This window comes from Bacillus rossius (assembly GCF_032445375.1).
Source record: "Bacillus rossius redtenbacheri isolate Brsri chromosome 9 unlocalized genomic scaffold, Brsri_v3 Brsri_v3_scf9_1, whole genome shotgun sequence".
NCBI classification, from domain to species: Eukaryota; Metazoa; Arthropoda; class Insecta; order Phasmatodea; family Bacillidae; genus Bacillus; species Bacillus rossius.
In genome coordinates this window covers 7650913-7667426 of record NW_026962012.1, presented here as the reverse complement: position 1 = coordinate 7667426, position 16514 = coordinate 7650913, and the positions used below count along the sequence as shown (strand labels likewise).

The 16514-nt window shown below is 39.1% G+C and overlaps 1 protein-coding gene across 1 annotated transcript in view; it reads left to right on the top strand.

Annotated features, from left to right (window-relative positions):
• LOC134542703 (segmentation protein Runt-like) overlaps nucleotides 1-16514 on the top strand; it is a 79443-nt gene that overhangs the window by 20165 nt on the left and 42764 nt on the right. The window contains exon 2 of the mRNA XM_063387170.1: nucleotides 5765-5878. Within this exon, the coding sequence (XP_063243240.1) occupies nucleotides 5765-5878 (114 nt within the window). The remainder of the gene's footprint in view (nucleotides 1-5764; nucleotides 5879-16514) is intronic.

Sequence of the window (16514 nt, the reverse complement as noted above, 5' to 3'; positions counted from 1 at the left end):
TCACTACCATAAAGTTTAATATGGTACACCAATGCGCTTAGTACGTCTCCAGATATTATCGAACGTTAATATATACGGCTGCATGTTGTGGTTCCGCCATCTTGAAGACTTCAGTTCTTGGTTAAAGCTAGAGACCAGGATATACTCCAACATCCTCTACACACTCGGGCAAATGACAACTGTTCATTGGCTGCTGAATTGTGAGTCGTCTCGACTGAGGGCCTGTGATTCGACACTTCTATGAGTGAGGGTCTCTAATTGGCCCTCAGTCCTCCAGATTAACAGTGAACCAATGACAAAAGCAGCACTAAGGTATAATTATTTGAATTTTAGTTTAACACGAAATGAACCCACGAATTTTCCGGGTTTCTAGTTAAAGCTATTTTTACATGCATGTGCATCGGACTTTCAACCTGTTAAATTTTCATTGTGTAATGCGGGCGTTCTGGTGCAATTTTAGTGCACACTAAAGTTTAACCCTCAACGCGAAAAATGCCTGCCTCTACTTGTAGTCGGGAACCATCCCAGAATTTGCATGGCGTGGTTCCAGGAAACCGCAGGAAACAATAATTAGGCTGCCCAGACTGGGATTCTAACTCGTTTCCTCTGCATTGAGAGTCCTGCAATCTACCGTTTCGCCATCTTGCTTCATTAAACGACTTAATGTGTTACTCCGCGCACAGATATAATTCCATTTTGGAGTTCTTGCTACTGGTAATAGCTAGGTAAAGCCTGCAAAAATCGCGGATTCATTCGGTGATAGGCTAGAATCATACACATATACCTCTTAGATAATTTACTATTGGCTTACTGTTCATCTGGAGGAATCTCAACCAGTTATAATCCCTTAACCAAAGAAGGATCGAATCACAGACAAACCAGCTGAGACGACTTACAAGTCAGCAGCCAATGAACTTGCGTTATTTTCCCGAGTGTACAGGGTATGTGCAGTCTATCCTGAAGGCCATCGAAACCGCGAATTTTGCAGGTCTCTAGTAATATGGTAAGGTAAATTGTTTTACAAACATTTCTGAATGCCTATTAGACTGCAATATGGTATGCCTGAGCCAGCGGTTTCTTCCTTGCGATTGGCGGCCGTCTGCCAGACAAGCAATTGATTGTCTTCGTCTATCCTTTCAAGACGCATTTGCTACCGCACTGCAATACTGTGACTTGTGTTCTGACAGTAGATATGCACCTGAAAGGAAACTCAACCAATCACGAAACATAGACAATGCTACAGTGTTATAACTCTCAGCTTTAGTCACGAAATCTTGTTTCTACTAATGAGTCATAAGGCCTGTTATATTTTTCTAACGAGATATTCCTTTCGGAGTAAAATAACAGTTTTATTTGTTTATATTTTAGCGTCAAAATCTGTCGATATTTACACATTTCTAAACTAACGATTTTTTTTCTTTAAAAAGTTAAATTACCCTCATCATGGTCAGTAAAAGATTTAGTCTTTTTTTTTAGTACATTAACTCACATTTATATCATTAGTTTAGACAAATGTAAAGAGTTTTTGCTAGTTGAATATTTAAATTTGGCTGAATTTCAGTTGTAACTGTGGGGGGCGAAAATTTCGTAGTCCATTAGTGGTGTTCATTTCGATGAATTTCGAACCCGAATTAAAATTAACGTCTTTCACCCCACATTCCGCGGAAAACACGGGACATTCAATTTTTTGGGTGGTTTTTAAAATAAAAATCTCTCCCTGGGGAGGGTCGCGTTATTGTAATTTCCTCACCCCTGGCACAGTGGGGCTTTTTATTGATCTCTTCTTTTTTTCTATGAGAGGAGGTTGGTAGCAATGGTGGTCGAGGCGCGGAGAAGGGGGGGAGATGTTTTTGGGGGTGTATAAGGCCTGCGAAGGGGAATGGGGGAATTGGGGGGGGGGGGGGGTTGTTGTATTGTTGGGAAATGAGTCATGCTGGGGGAGGGGGCGATTTCGAAGGGAGAAGGGGTATTAGCGATGACGGGGAGAGGGGAGGCGGCGGGTGGATTTGACGGGTCCGAAGCGGGGGGAAGGGTCGGATCCGCAGCGGCAGGGAAACACGAGCCTGTCCGCACTGACAGTTGGTAACACTGATTGGCGAACATGGAGTCGTCCGTCACCTGGGGCGACGCGCGCGCACGTGACAGATGCGCGCTTGTCTCCAAGGTGTCACGTCACGCGCTGGGATGGCATTCGTTCGAAATAGGCCACGCGCCTTTTGTGGCGTGAGAGATTCCTTTTTCTCTCACCATTATGTATGCGGTTGTAAGGCTATCGTATTTATTTGTTGTTAACACCCTTTTTTTATTTCACAAGAACGGAAGCGTGTTGTTTCAAATTAAACTATCAATATAAAATAACAGGAAAAGTTATTTCTCCTGAAATTTGAATTTTTTTATTGCACTGCGAGGAATTTTCAATAACATAACTTAAAATCGAACGGGAATTGTTAACGTATTCAACCCCATGGAATACTTACCAAACAAATACATTTGCAGTTTATTAAACACATATAGGAGATATATTATTTTAAGTATATACATATTTTAAGTTAAATATTCCATACAATTGTATAAGTTGAAAAACTGTCATTGCATGTTTATAAAAAGCAAAAAAAAAAAAAAAAAAAACATTTTTTAACTGTAATAAATAACAAAATCGGTAACTTCTCATTCCAAAGTAAAATTGATAACAAAATATTAAGTATGGACTGATTATATTTCTTATGCCAAAACTAAAGCTATATAAATGTGGTTGTAAGAAGCATACATTGCCTCAAGAATAAAAAAAGTTCAAATTTTGTTTTCAAATCTAGAACAAAATAGAAACAGAATTTATTTTACTCCCTTTAATGTGTACCTTATACGTCACTGTATAAAAGCATACAACGTAAAGAAAAGCAAAGAGTATAGTTTGTTTTATATTTGCTTTACGTCCAGTCAACAGCGATGGACACACGATACCAAATTCAGGGCAAATGCTTATAAAATCTATACTTGCCACATGCCTGGGACAGTAGCCATATAATAGAATACTCTGGGACAATGCTGCACCATTCATACAGGAAGAACACCCAATAAAAAGGAAACTTAAGAAATCAGCATTTATTGTCAGCAATAGCAGTATTAGCAGTCAACAAAGCATTCAATTTAAAAATATATATGGGTAATTTTTTATTAAAGAAGAAAGCAATTTACTACACAATTTGGTTGCAAACCAACAACCCTTACAGTAATACATCAGCTAACAATGTCACCCCTTTTGTGCGCGAACAATCAGGATAATCCTCGCCTGCCATTGGCTGTTCTCATTGCATTGGAAATCTTCTGTGTTCGTCAGTGGTATCGTAGTTGTGTTGTCCATAGTACTTGTTTATCTTCATCCGTGTGTTTATATTTTTGCTGCGTTATCCAGGTTTGTTGTCTGCCTGCATTAAATATATCTCGTCGTTGCTATTCCACTGTGTTCATCTGTGTTGTTATATTATTTTTTCCATGGCTAAGTTCCTTCAACTGAATTTTTGTGCTGTATGATATTTTTATTGAACTTTTTTGTCCGTGGTGTAGCCATTGTGTTGTCCATAATAATTGTTTAGTTTCATCGTTGGTTTCTGGGGACGTACCACAACGCCGAAATACCACAACGCCGAACGTACAATAACGCCGAAAACCATAACGCTGAAATGCCAAATTGACCACAACGCCGACAGCTAGAAAACTGCCGTGTACTACAACGCCGAATCACCACAACGCCGAATCACATTAACCCCGAAAAATGTCATTGCAGGACTACCACAAAGGTTAGGTTATGTAAGGTTAGCACACAAATTCATTCAGTTGTTTTTAATTTTGCTCCTGTGCCCCCCCCCCCCCCCCCCCCCCCCCCCCCCCCCCGCAGCAACTTTTTTCGGCGTTATTGTATTTCGGCGTTGTGGTACACAGCAGTTTTCTAGCTGTCGGCGTTGCGGTCAATCTGGCATTCGGCGTTATTGTACGTTCGGCGTTGTGGTATTTCGGCGTTGTGGTAACGACCCTAATTCAGTCTTGTTTTCTGTGAATTTTTTTATCTTCATATTTTTATTTATTCATTATTTTCTGAATTTTTTTCCTTGAAAGCAGTTATAACTGAAATGGCGTATGTCCAAAAAACTGCATTAAATCAAAATTCCCCATTGCATGAATCATTTAAACAACTTGCATGAGATGTATAACTCGGTAACGAGAAAATTCATGTGTTCTCATGTTGCAAATGCACTTATAGTACAAAACTCAGACACAAAATCTAACATAGAATTCTTTAAAATTATGCGGAACGTCATACATATAAGAAAATTTTGTTTTAAACTATGTACATTACTTGACGCGTAGTTTCCGCACTCGCTGCTAACATTCGCTATACGCAGAGTAGTTATTCCATTATTGAATCATTTTAATAGCAGATCGAAATTTTAATCCATATACTGAATAGACTCGCAAAAATACTAAACCTCGGCGTTGGACCTGATTCTTGACAAGGAATTATATTAAAATACCGCCCCTCTGGTTAAAATCCACTAAACAGTTAATACTGTTACATGCGTGTAGGAGGCAATGCGTGCCTGGTACCTTAACGGGCCTTACAACGTGACTGGCTGTGGCCCCGCACGGCCACTGACGTCACGCACGCATATCGTAGGGGATCACGCAGCGACACCCCCTTCCCCCGCTTCCCCCTTCCTCGGCGTTGTCATACATCCCTTAACGGCCTGAAAATTCTACGGGCTTCCCGAGGCCGCCGCGTGAAGTGGCGTGAATAAACGCCGCAATTCTGGATGCTTCGAGCGTCGGGTCGGCCCGGGATGACGCGACACGTCACGAACACTCCAGTCGGTTCGAGAAAGACGGCCAGCGGGTATAACAGCGACGACGCCAGCATCCGCGGGAGTGCCATCAGGTGTGGAGTGGCTACTGACGAAGAGTCTCTTCGGTAGCGACACCAGCGAGGGCGAGCCTCTTCGGCAGGAGTCGGGGCGACAGTAGCGCCAGTAGCGACAGTCAGGGACGGTGCTGCGGCGCGGAGCGGGTGAGTGGCGAGGCAGTTGTCGAGGCCTGTCGCGAGCGGACAGAGACTGGCAGAGTGAGCCACTGTGCAGGCTAGTGTGTGGCTGATCGGCGTGAGACCGACTTTACGGACGGAGAGTTTTCTGGATTAAATGCAATATATAGTTATTAGTAGGGACACCTGTATTTCGCGAATACAATTCGTGTCAAGGTATTTCACAAAATACTGTAGCTTTTCTCCTGTGGCTATTGGCTGAGGTCGGTTAGAGGTGTCGTCCCGCTCTTGACGGGGCCAATGAGAATGTGGTCACCGTACTGCTGCACCCTCACAATTTGCCATGACTCTTAAAAAAAAAGCTACAGTGTTTTGTGAAATACCTTGACATGAAATGAAATCGCGAAATACAGATTTCCCTAGTTGTTAGTAATTAATAAAAAAAACTGTAAAAAATCATTTGGGATATCCTTACGAACCCGTTTTCCCCCACTCGTGAAATTAATATAAAGTTTTCCTTTGGCTTTGCGAACTTTTGGTTCGCGCCATCCGCCACAGATGGCAGCACCGTGGTTGCACATTTCCGTTCCATTGCGACTTCCGCGCCATTCACGGAATCACTAAACCGAGAGCTAAGATGATGGAAGCAGCTGGACTGGTATCGGACGGCGTGTGGTCGACACGTCGGCGCGAGCGGGAGCTGACGGCGGCGCTGGTGTCTGTGTGTTGCAGGCAAGAGCTTCTCGCTGACCATCGTGATCAGCTCGAGCCCGCACCAGGTGGCCACCTACAACAAGGCCATCAAGGTCACCGTCGACGGTCCCCGGGAGCCGCGCACCAAGTCCAGTGAGTCTCCCCCCGCCGGCGCACGGAACACGTGGTTCCTATACGGAGATATACAAGTCGTCTGGACCACCGTAGAATTATTCATTTATTCAAAGCAGGTTCTTTTTTGGAAATTACATAAATTTAATTAAATTCATAACAGTTCAAAGGGCACGCAATGCTCCAGGCGTTAACCTCCAATTTGCTGAACGGTACTGGCTTAAAATTACAATATTAGAGGCATTACACTTGTTGACGCAAGTTTCGCATAGTAGGTTTATTTTATTACTGTTAGATTTATCTAAATTTTTTTATACATTAGTTTATGTTAGTAATCTAATAAATAGTAGTTTTATCTTAAATATTTTATTTCAAAACTATCACTGTAAAGTCACAAATGAAAGTTTCATAAAGGCGCGATGCTGCCACGAAGACCGCACACTAGTTCGGTGCATGGTGCATAGAGGCGATGAGGCATGTGAAGCGCGAGCCATTGGCGCCCTTAGCGCCCTCGCGCATTTAAAGCTCGGGGTTATTTTTTTATAGGGTCTGTAGATTTAGGATCAACTAAAGTGAAATATTTTGTCAACAAATATTTATCAAGCATGTATTAATTCATAGGATTTTAATGTTACATTTAAACATGTTAACACGAATGATTTCAGTACATCATAAATACTCAACATTGTGTAAAACTATTGCACATTAGTGTGTTATTTATTTACAAACAATATTTATTTACTTTTAGTACTGTGTATTATACCTTATACATGCTCCAGTATTGACCCTGATAATATAAACAGACACTCTTAAGTTCTCATTGTATGCTTTTTTCTTTTTTTTTTTTTTTCGATCCACAGTTACCGCATATTGCAGAATTGGTCATTTAGTACTTTAGTAAAGAGTTATTGTTCGGAAAATAACATTGACGAAATAAAAAAGGAGTAAAATTTAGAAGGTTTTAGGCGCCTAAATGTCAAATTTAATCAAAGTATGTGTACTGAAAGAAATAAGATACCATATGTGATTAAAAAGTGTTTTGTTGCTCAAAAATTGCGAAATAGTCATTGATTTTTCTTATTAATAATCAAAAGAGTCAACATTATAAATTTCTTTACATTTTGTGAATTATTTTTAAATTGGTCATTTTGAGACTTAGTAAAGCTCTAGTGCCACCAAAAAATTTTATCCAAATAAAGAGAAGTCAAATCTAGATGATTGAAAGTGTTAACAAAATAATGTCGTAATGTTAACGAAATTATTTGTTTGCTTTTCACACATTGAAGTTACTAATGATAGATTTCGTGGTCACAATTACACTATTTTGTCGCAAAAACAAAATAATCGGCATAACGGAACTTATGATTATATAATAGCATTCACAAAATTTGCAGCCAATGCAACACAATAGAAAAATTCATAAAAACTTTTTAGTAATAATTATGCTCTCATTGTAACTAAATACTTTCTGAACAAGTGAAGTTGTATTAATGCAACTAACTGATACATTACCTCATTTTATACAGCCAGTGCTTCATCATAAACGGTCAAAATTTTGACAAATCGTTGATTAAAAATCACCAGCGGTAGTGAATTGTGCTAGTGTGATAATTCTGTAAATCACAAACAGTAGTATACGAATGTATGTTCTGGCACTGGCTTCTGGCTGTGGATGGTGCGGATTGTGATTGTCGGTCCGCCATCTTGGATTGTGACGTCACGGCGGCCATCTTGGACGAGCGTAACGGGACACAGCGTAACGGGACATAACGTAACGGGACAAGTAGATCACGGCAGCCATCTTGGATCCGCCATCGTGGATCCGCCATTTTGGATGACGTCATTTTGTTTTCTAGAAAATTCCGGCATTGTGTTGTCCGCCATATTGGATGATGACGTCACCGTTGCAATTTCCGTTACGGCCGCCATCTTTAACTTTTTTATTTATTATCCGATTTTAATGAAATTTTTTTTAAAAATTATAAAAAAATTTAAATAATATAAATTTAATAAAATATTTATAAAAAACAAACATTATCGATACGGAGCTCGGAGTCCTCGGTTCGAACCCGACGAGGTCAAAAAATTAAAAATGGCGACCGATCCTTCCCCCTGTGGTGGCTGCTGGCAGACTGCCCCCCACCACTTTTTTCAAAGCATATATATCGACAGTGAGCATGACGTCATGTCCGCCATCTTGAAATCTGGACGCCATCTTGAAAATCTTTATTTATTATCCGATTTTAATGAAAAAAATTCCAAAATTCATCAAAAAATTAATGTATTTAAATTCTGTTTGATTATATCGATGTACGTCCTTGGCTCGATTCCCGACGAGAGTAAACGGTCGATCCTTCCTCCATGAAAGCTACCTAGACTGATCTACCACCACCAGTACCAAGGTTTATATCATCAACTGGTATGACATCATGTCCGCCATCTTGTCTTCATCCGCTGGAGTCCACCATCTTGTTTTCGTCTGCTAGAGTGTGCCGTTACCATGTAGTATAATTATCTGGTCACCATACTTTTGTCCTCAACTGTTGACATTGATCATTGACCTTGGCCTTTGACCTTGACCTTGAACTTTGACCTTGACCTTGAAATTTGACCTTGACCTTCAACTTAAACCTTGACCTTGAAATTTGACCTTGACCTTGAAATTTGACCTTGACCTTGAAATTTGACCTTGACATTGAAATTTGACCTTGACCTTGAAATTTGACCTTGACATTGAAATTTGACTTTGTCCTCGAAATTTGACTTTGTCCTTGTCAACCATCATGGATCCAACATTTTATGTTCAGTAGATGCTACCAGGAGCTACCACCTGCTGGAGTATGCCATCTTGTGTGTGTGTACTCGTATTATAGAGTACATTTCCATCTGGATAAATTTATTCTAACCCGCTACAGTGCAGTAATCATTTATTACTGTGACACACGCCATCTTGAAATTTGGACGCCATCTTGAAAATCCATAATTTTAATGCTAGATATTCGGGAAAAAGTTAAAAATTCATTAAATAAATTTGTAATCTATATACTGATTGATTGGATCGACTAAGGTCCTTGGTTCGATCACTGACCGATAAAAAAAAACTCTAATATTTTAAAAAGAACCACTAAAGTGACAGGTTTGAGAAAATAAAAAACACCACAAGTTCTATTAAAAAAAATTTATTACATAAATTCAATACACTACTACAAGTACATAAAAAAAACACTGACAAATTACTAAAGCCTTTTTGGATTCCTCGATTCAAACAGTCTTCTTATTGTACGGACTAAGCCTTTTACATGTCTTTAAATGTCTATCCGATCAGGTCATCACCGCAGCCAGAGACGGACTGAAGTTCATATCACTTATATTATCTCATTAGACGGTACAACACATGAGTCAAATCAATAACCATGTTCATTATATGTCTCGGAGCATTTTTTATAATGACGATGTAAGCTATCGAGACGTGAAATTAGTTTATTGCACTTATTGCACTGAAATTGTATTCTTTGATCATTATTAGAACAACCGCTTCTTTCATGTCTGCGAGCATTTGAGGTGATAGTAAATGATGCTCCACAGTATTTGCACTGATGCGAAGTACGCTCTTCAATAATTGAAGAATCCATTGCTGATGATGAAACTTCAGCTGATGGTGGAACAGCACATATCGGTTCGCAAGAACAGGTAATTACGCGACTTATGCACCAGAAGAAACAAACTAGGCGATCCTTACACCACCGACGTCAGTAACAAACCGAGCGTCCTGCTGTCTAGGACTCGCTTATATACATGCACCGTATGGAATAATACGATAGGCAAATCAATATCAATTTACTAAAATACTAGAGTCAAAACAACATTAAAAAATAGAAGCACCATCAACAAAAAAGGAAGCAAATTTGGACGCACCTACAAAAAAGGAAAAACAAAAGGAAGCACCGACAACGAAAAGGAAGCACCGCCAACGAAAAGGAAGCACATTTGGAAGCACCGACAACGAAAAGACAGCACCGACATCGAAATGGAAGCACATTTGGAAGCACCGACAACGAAAAGGCAGCACCGACAACGAAAAGGAAGCACATTTGGAAGCACCGACAACGAAAAGACAGCACCGACATCGAAAAGGCAGCACATTTGGAAGCACCGACAACGAAAAGGCAGCACCGACAACGAAAAGGCAGCACCGGCATCGAAAAGGAAGCACATTTGGAAGCACCGACAACGAAAAGGCAGCACCGGCATCGAAAAAGGAAGCACATTTGGAAGCACCGACAAAGAAAAGGCAGCACCGACAACGAAAAAGAAGCACATTTGGAAGCACTGACAACGAAAAGACAGCACCGCCATCGAAAAGGAAGCACATTTGGAAGCACTGACAACGAAAAGGTAGCACCGACAACGAAAAGGAAGCACATTTGGAAGTACTGACAACGAAAAGGCAGCACATTTGGAAGCACTGACAACGAAAAGGTAGCACCGTCAACAAAAAGGAAGCACATTTGGAAGCACTGACAACGAAAAGGCAGCACCGACAACGAAAAGGAAGCACATTTGGAAGCACTGACAACGAAAAGGCAGCACCGTCAACGAAAAGGAAGCACATTTGGAAGCACTGACAACGAAAAGACAGCACCGACAACGAAAAGGAAGCACATTTGGAAGCACTGACAACGAAAAGGCAGCACCGCCAACGAAAATGCAGCTCATTTGGAAGCACCGACATCGAAAAGGAAGCACCATCAATGAAAAGGCCGCACCATCAACGAAAAGGAAGCACATTTGGAAGCACAAGTTACGAGAACTTAGTCTTAGTTAGAAATCTGAATACAAGAAAAAAAAAACATTAAATTTTTATAATTGCAATTATTTATTTCTTTACATTATACAAATACAAGTAAAACAAGCCATTATTATATGTAGCCAGCTTTCCTCAGTTCTTTGAGTATGATTGATATTTCTTTGATGCACGAATAGTTTCCTGCACAAAGCGAGTCATGTAGAAGTCTTAGCCGGTCAACCAATATGTTTGGATCGTTCCATGAAGTGTAATCAGTCTCTTCTACCACCATCTTCATTGCTTGATTATTATAAATATTATTTTCTCTGGTGTCTTCCGTTTTAACACCATCCTCAGGGTTACTTTCATCATCTAGCCAGCGATCATCACAAGCTTGATCCGATTTATTTAATATATCACGTTGTTTCCATCGTTTCGGTCTCAGGACACCACCACAGTCTTCCATCTTGCCTGCTTTAGTTGCTTCATCACAGTCTATACCTTTGTCAACAGCCGCAGAGTCGCTGTAGCAATCACCGTAGAAGGCATCATCTTCACCTAGATTTCCGTAAGAATTCGATGTCGATGATGTCGAAGCGTCTTCATCGTCTTCATGCTTCCTTTTTAGGAGTCCATCATTTTTACAAAGTAGGAAAGATCTACTTGAATTCGGCTGGAATGTATTCTCACTTTTTACGTTAAAGATTCTTCCATTGTCTTCATTCTTCCATAAATCATAATTGTCCTTCAATTTAAGTTCTTTGTCGAGATCGGAAGAACCGCGATCATAATCTCTCCCAAGACAAGGAAAATTATTGTCGTAATGCAGATCACTCTTCCTTAGTCTAGTAGAGCCATCGTTGTCCTCTAGCTTGTACACAGGCTTGACGTTACAAGTTCTGTCATGTCTTTTTAAGCTCTCTCTCCGCGTAAACGACTTGCTACATCGAACACAACTTATCATATTACGTAGTGGATTTTTATCACAGTCATTCTTCTCGTGTTGTCTTCCATTCTTTCTCAAGATAAATTCTTTGCTGCAAAACTTACACCTGTGTCCTTTCGTTACAGCAACAGTCACCGAATCAGGATTCATATTAGTTACTGAGACTATGGTCAGATGCAAACTGAATTAATTAAATTAGATACATTACTTAAATATAATTTTTAATATTTCATCTGCAAGAATTAAGTTACATCATACAAAATAAATTGTTACATGTGGTCTCGATTATTAGCATGTGATGTCGCCACGTGTTGTGTTGAGTCATAATTTATTTAGTTGTTTTATGTGGTATGCGGGAAGCTCACTAACGATCGCAAAACAAGGATGGCTTCGCTAGACATCAAGGAGAAGGAAGTTCGTCTTACATGTTAGTGCTCCACGGATGTCTCATGACATATTATTTGACTGAGTAATGGTTGCTTAATTTTTATTTCCACCTGGTAAAAAAATTACAAGTGCTGATTTAGTAACAGATATTCTCGAATTAAATGTAACTCTAAATAACACGTCATGACTCATTAGGTAAAAAATCCGTCATGTAGAGAGCGGTTTCTCATAATAGACAGAAACACTTGAAGAAACCACAGGAATAATCAGGAGTTCATGGAGAAATCCATCATAATATTGAAAAAATAATAGGGAGCACACGGAGAAAACCATCTCACGTTTCTTTGTTATCATATAAATACAGAAAAAATATTTAATAATAAAATAAATTAATAAAAAAATTTAAATTGAAAACAAATTAAATTGAAAGCAGGAAATAATCAGGAGCACACGGAGAAAACCATCATATTATTGACATGGATAATCATATGCACTCGGAGAAAACCACCACACGTTTTCTTTGAAATCATAAAATTACAGGGAAAAATTTTTTTAAAAATAAATAAAAAAAATTCAAAAAAGGAAAAAATTACCAAAATACATAAATAGATTCTGCTAGCTTGTGAACTTCTCATTGTGTAACAAAGATAGAGTTCTAGTACAAGCCAGAATTTTATGTATTTTGGTAATTTTTTCCTTTTTTGAATTTTTTTTATTTATTTTTAAAAAAGTTTTTCCCTGTAATTTTATGATTTCAAAGAAAACGTGTGGTGGTTTTCTCCGAGTGCATATGATTATCCATGTCAATAATATGATGGTTTTCTCCGTGTGCTCCTGATTATTTCCTGCTTTCAATTTAATTTGTTTTCAATTTAAATTTTTTTATTAATTTATTTTATTATTAAATATTTTTTCTGTATTTATATGATAACAAAGAAACGTGAGATGGTTTTCTCCGTGTGCTCCCTATTATTTTTTCAATATTATGATGGATTTCTCCATGAACTCCTGATTATTCCTGTGGTTTCTTCAAGTGTTTCTGTCTATTATGAGAAACCGCTCTCTACATGACGGATTTTTTACCTAATGAGTCATGACGTGTTATTTAGAGTTACATTTAATTCGAGAATATCTGTTACTAAATCAGCACTTGTAATTTTTTTACCAGGTGGAAATAAAAATTAAGCAACCATTACTCAGTCAAATAATATGTCATGAGACATCCGTGGAGCACTAACATGTAAGACGAACTTCCTTCTCCTTGATGTCTAGCGAAGCCATCCTTGTTTTGCGATCGTTAGTGAGCTTCCCGCATACCACATAAAACAACTAAATAAATTATGACTCAACACAACACGTGGCGACATCACATGCTAATAATCGAGACCACATGTAACAATTTATTTTGTATGATGTAACTTAATTCTTGCAGATGAAATATTAAAAATTATATTTAAGTAATGTATCTAATTTAATTAATTCAGTTTGCATCTGACCATAGTCTCAGTAACTAATATGAATCCTGATTCGGTGACTGTTGCTGTAACGAAAGGACACAGGTGTAAGTTTTGCAGCAAAGAATTTATCTTGAGAAAGAATGGAAGACAACACGAGAAGAATGACTGTGATAAAAATCCACTACGTAATATGATAAGTTGTGTTCGATGTAGCAAGTCGTTTACGCGGAGAGAGAGCTTAAAAAGACATGACAGAACTTGTAACGTCAAGCCTGTGTACAAGCTAGAGGACAACGATGGCTCTACTAGACTAAGGAAGAGTGATCTGCATTACGACAATAATTTTCCTTGTCTTGGGAGAGATTATGATCGCGGTTCTTCCGATCTCGACAAAGAACTTAAATTGAAGGACAATTATGATTTATGGAAGAATGAAGACAATGGAAGAATCTTTAACGTAAAAAGTGAGAATACATTCCAGCCGAATTCAAGTAGATCTTTCCTACTTTGTAAAAATGATGGACTCCTAAAAAGGAAGCATGAAGACGATGAAGACGCTTCGACATCATCGACATCGAATTCTTACGGAAATCTAGGTGAAGATGATGCCTTCTACGGTGATTGCTACAGCGACTCTGCGGCTGTTGACAAAGGTATAGACTGTGATGAAGCAACTAAAGCAGGCAAGATGGAAGACTGTGGTGGTGTCCTGAGACCGAAACGATGGAAACAACGTGATATATTAAATAAATCGGATCAAGCTTGTGATGATCGCTGGCTAGATGATGAAAGTAACCCTGAGGATGGTGTTAAAACGGAAGACACCAGAGAAAATAATATTTATAATAATCAAGCAATGAAGATGGTGGTAGAAGAGACTGATTACACTTCATGGAACGATCCAAACATATTGGTTGACCGGCTAAGACTTCTACATGACTCGCTTTGTGCAGGAAACTATTCGTGCATCAAAGAAATATCAATCATACTCAAAGAACTGAGGAAAGCTGGCTACATATAATAATGGCTTGTTTTACTTGTATTTGTATAATGTAAAGAAATAAATAATTGCAATTATAAAAATTTAATGTTTTTTTTTTCTTGTATTCAGATTTCTAACTAAGACTAAGTTCTCGTAACTTGTGCTTCCAAATGTGCTTCCTTTTCGTTGATGGTGCGGCCTTTTCATTGATGGTGCTTCCTTTTCGATGTCGGTGCTTCCAAATGAGCTGCATTTTCGTTGGCGGTGCTGCCTTTTCGTTGTCAGTGCTTCCAAATGTGCTTCCTTTTCGTTGTCGGTGCTGTCTTTTCGTTGTCAGTGCTTCCAAATGTGCTTCCTTTTCGTTGACGGTGCTGCCTTTTCGTTGTCAGTGCTTCCAAATGTGCTTCCTTTTCGTTGTCGGTGCTGCCTTTTCGTTGTCAGTGCTTCCAAATGTGCTTCCTTTTTGTTGACGGTGCTACCTTTTCGTTGTCAGTGCTTCCAAATGTGCTGCCTTTTCGTTGTCAGTACTTCCAAATGTGCTTCCTTTTCGTTGTCGGTGCTACCTTTTCGTTGTCAGTGCTTCCAAATGTGCTTCCTTTTCGATGGCGGTGCTGTCTTTTCGTTGTCAGTGCTTCCAAATGTGCTTCTTTTTCGTTGTCGGTGCTGCCTTTTCTTTGTCGGTGCTTCCAAATGTGCTTCCTTTTTCGATGCCGGTGCTGCCTTTTCGTTGTCGGTGCTTCCAAATGTGCTTCCTTTTCGATGCCGGTGCTGCCTTTTCGTTGTCGGTGCTGCCTTTTCGTTGTCGGTGCTTCCAAATGTGCTGCCTTTTCGATGTCGGTGCTGTCTTTTCGTTGTCGGTGCTTCCAAATGTGCTTCCTTTTCGTTGTCGGTGCTGCCTTTTCGTTGTCGGTGCTTCCAAATGTGCTTCCATTTCGATGTCGGTGCTGTCTTTTCGTTGTCGGTGCTTCCAAATGTGCTTCCTTTTCGTTGGCGGTGCTTCCTTTTCGTTGTCGGTGCTTCCTTTTGTTTTTCCTTTTTTGTAGGTGCGTCCAAATTTGCTTCCTTTTTTGTTGATGGTGCTTCTATTTTTTAATGTTGTTTTGACTCTAGTATTTTAGTAAATTGATATTGATTTGCCTATCGTATTATTCCATACGGTGCATGTATATAAGCGAGTCCTAGACAGCAGGACGCTCGGTTTGTTACTGACGTCGGTGGTGTAAGGATCGCCTAGTTTGTTTCTTCTGGTGCATAAGTCGCGTAATTACCTGTTCTTGCGAACCGATATGTGCTGTTCCACCATCAGCTGAAGTTTCATCATCAGCAATGGATTCTTCAATTAATGAAGAGCGTACTTGGCATCAGTGCAAATACTGTGGAGCATCATTTACTATCACCTCAAATGCTCGCAGACATGAAAGAAGCGGTTGTTCTAATAATGATCAAAGAATACAATTTCAGTGCAATAAGTGCAATAAACTAATTTCACGTCTCGATAGCTTACATCGTCATTATAAAAAATGCTCCGAGACATATAATGAACATGGTTATTGATTTGACTCATGTGTTGTACCGTCTAATGAGATAATATAAGTGATATGAACTTCAGTCCGTCTCTGGCTGCGGTGATGACCTGATCGGATAGACATTTAAAGACATGTAAAAGGCTTAGTCCGTACAATAAGAAGACTGTTTGAATCGAGGAATCCAAAAAGGCTTTAGTAATTTGTCAGTGTTTTTTTTATGTACTTGTAGTAGTGTATTGAATTTATGTAATAAATTTTTTTTAATAGAACTTGTGGTGTTTTTTATTTTCTCAAACCTGTCACTTTAGTGGTTCTTTTTAAAATATTAGAGTTTTTTTTATCGGTCAGTGATCGAACCAAGGACCTTAGTCGATCCAATCAATCAGTATATAGATTACAAATTTATTTAATGAATTTTTAACTTTTTCCCGAATATCTAGCATTAAAATTACTGATTTTCAAGATGGCGTCCAAATTTCAAGATGGCGTGTGTCACAGTAATAAATGATTACTGCACTGTAGCGGGTTAGAATAAATTTATCCAGATGGAAATGTACTCTATAATACGAGTAC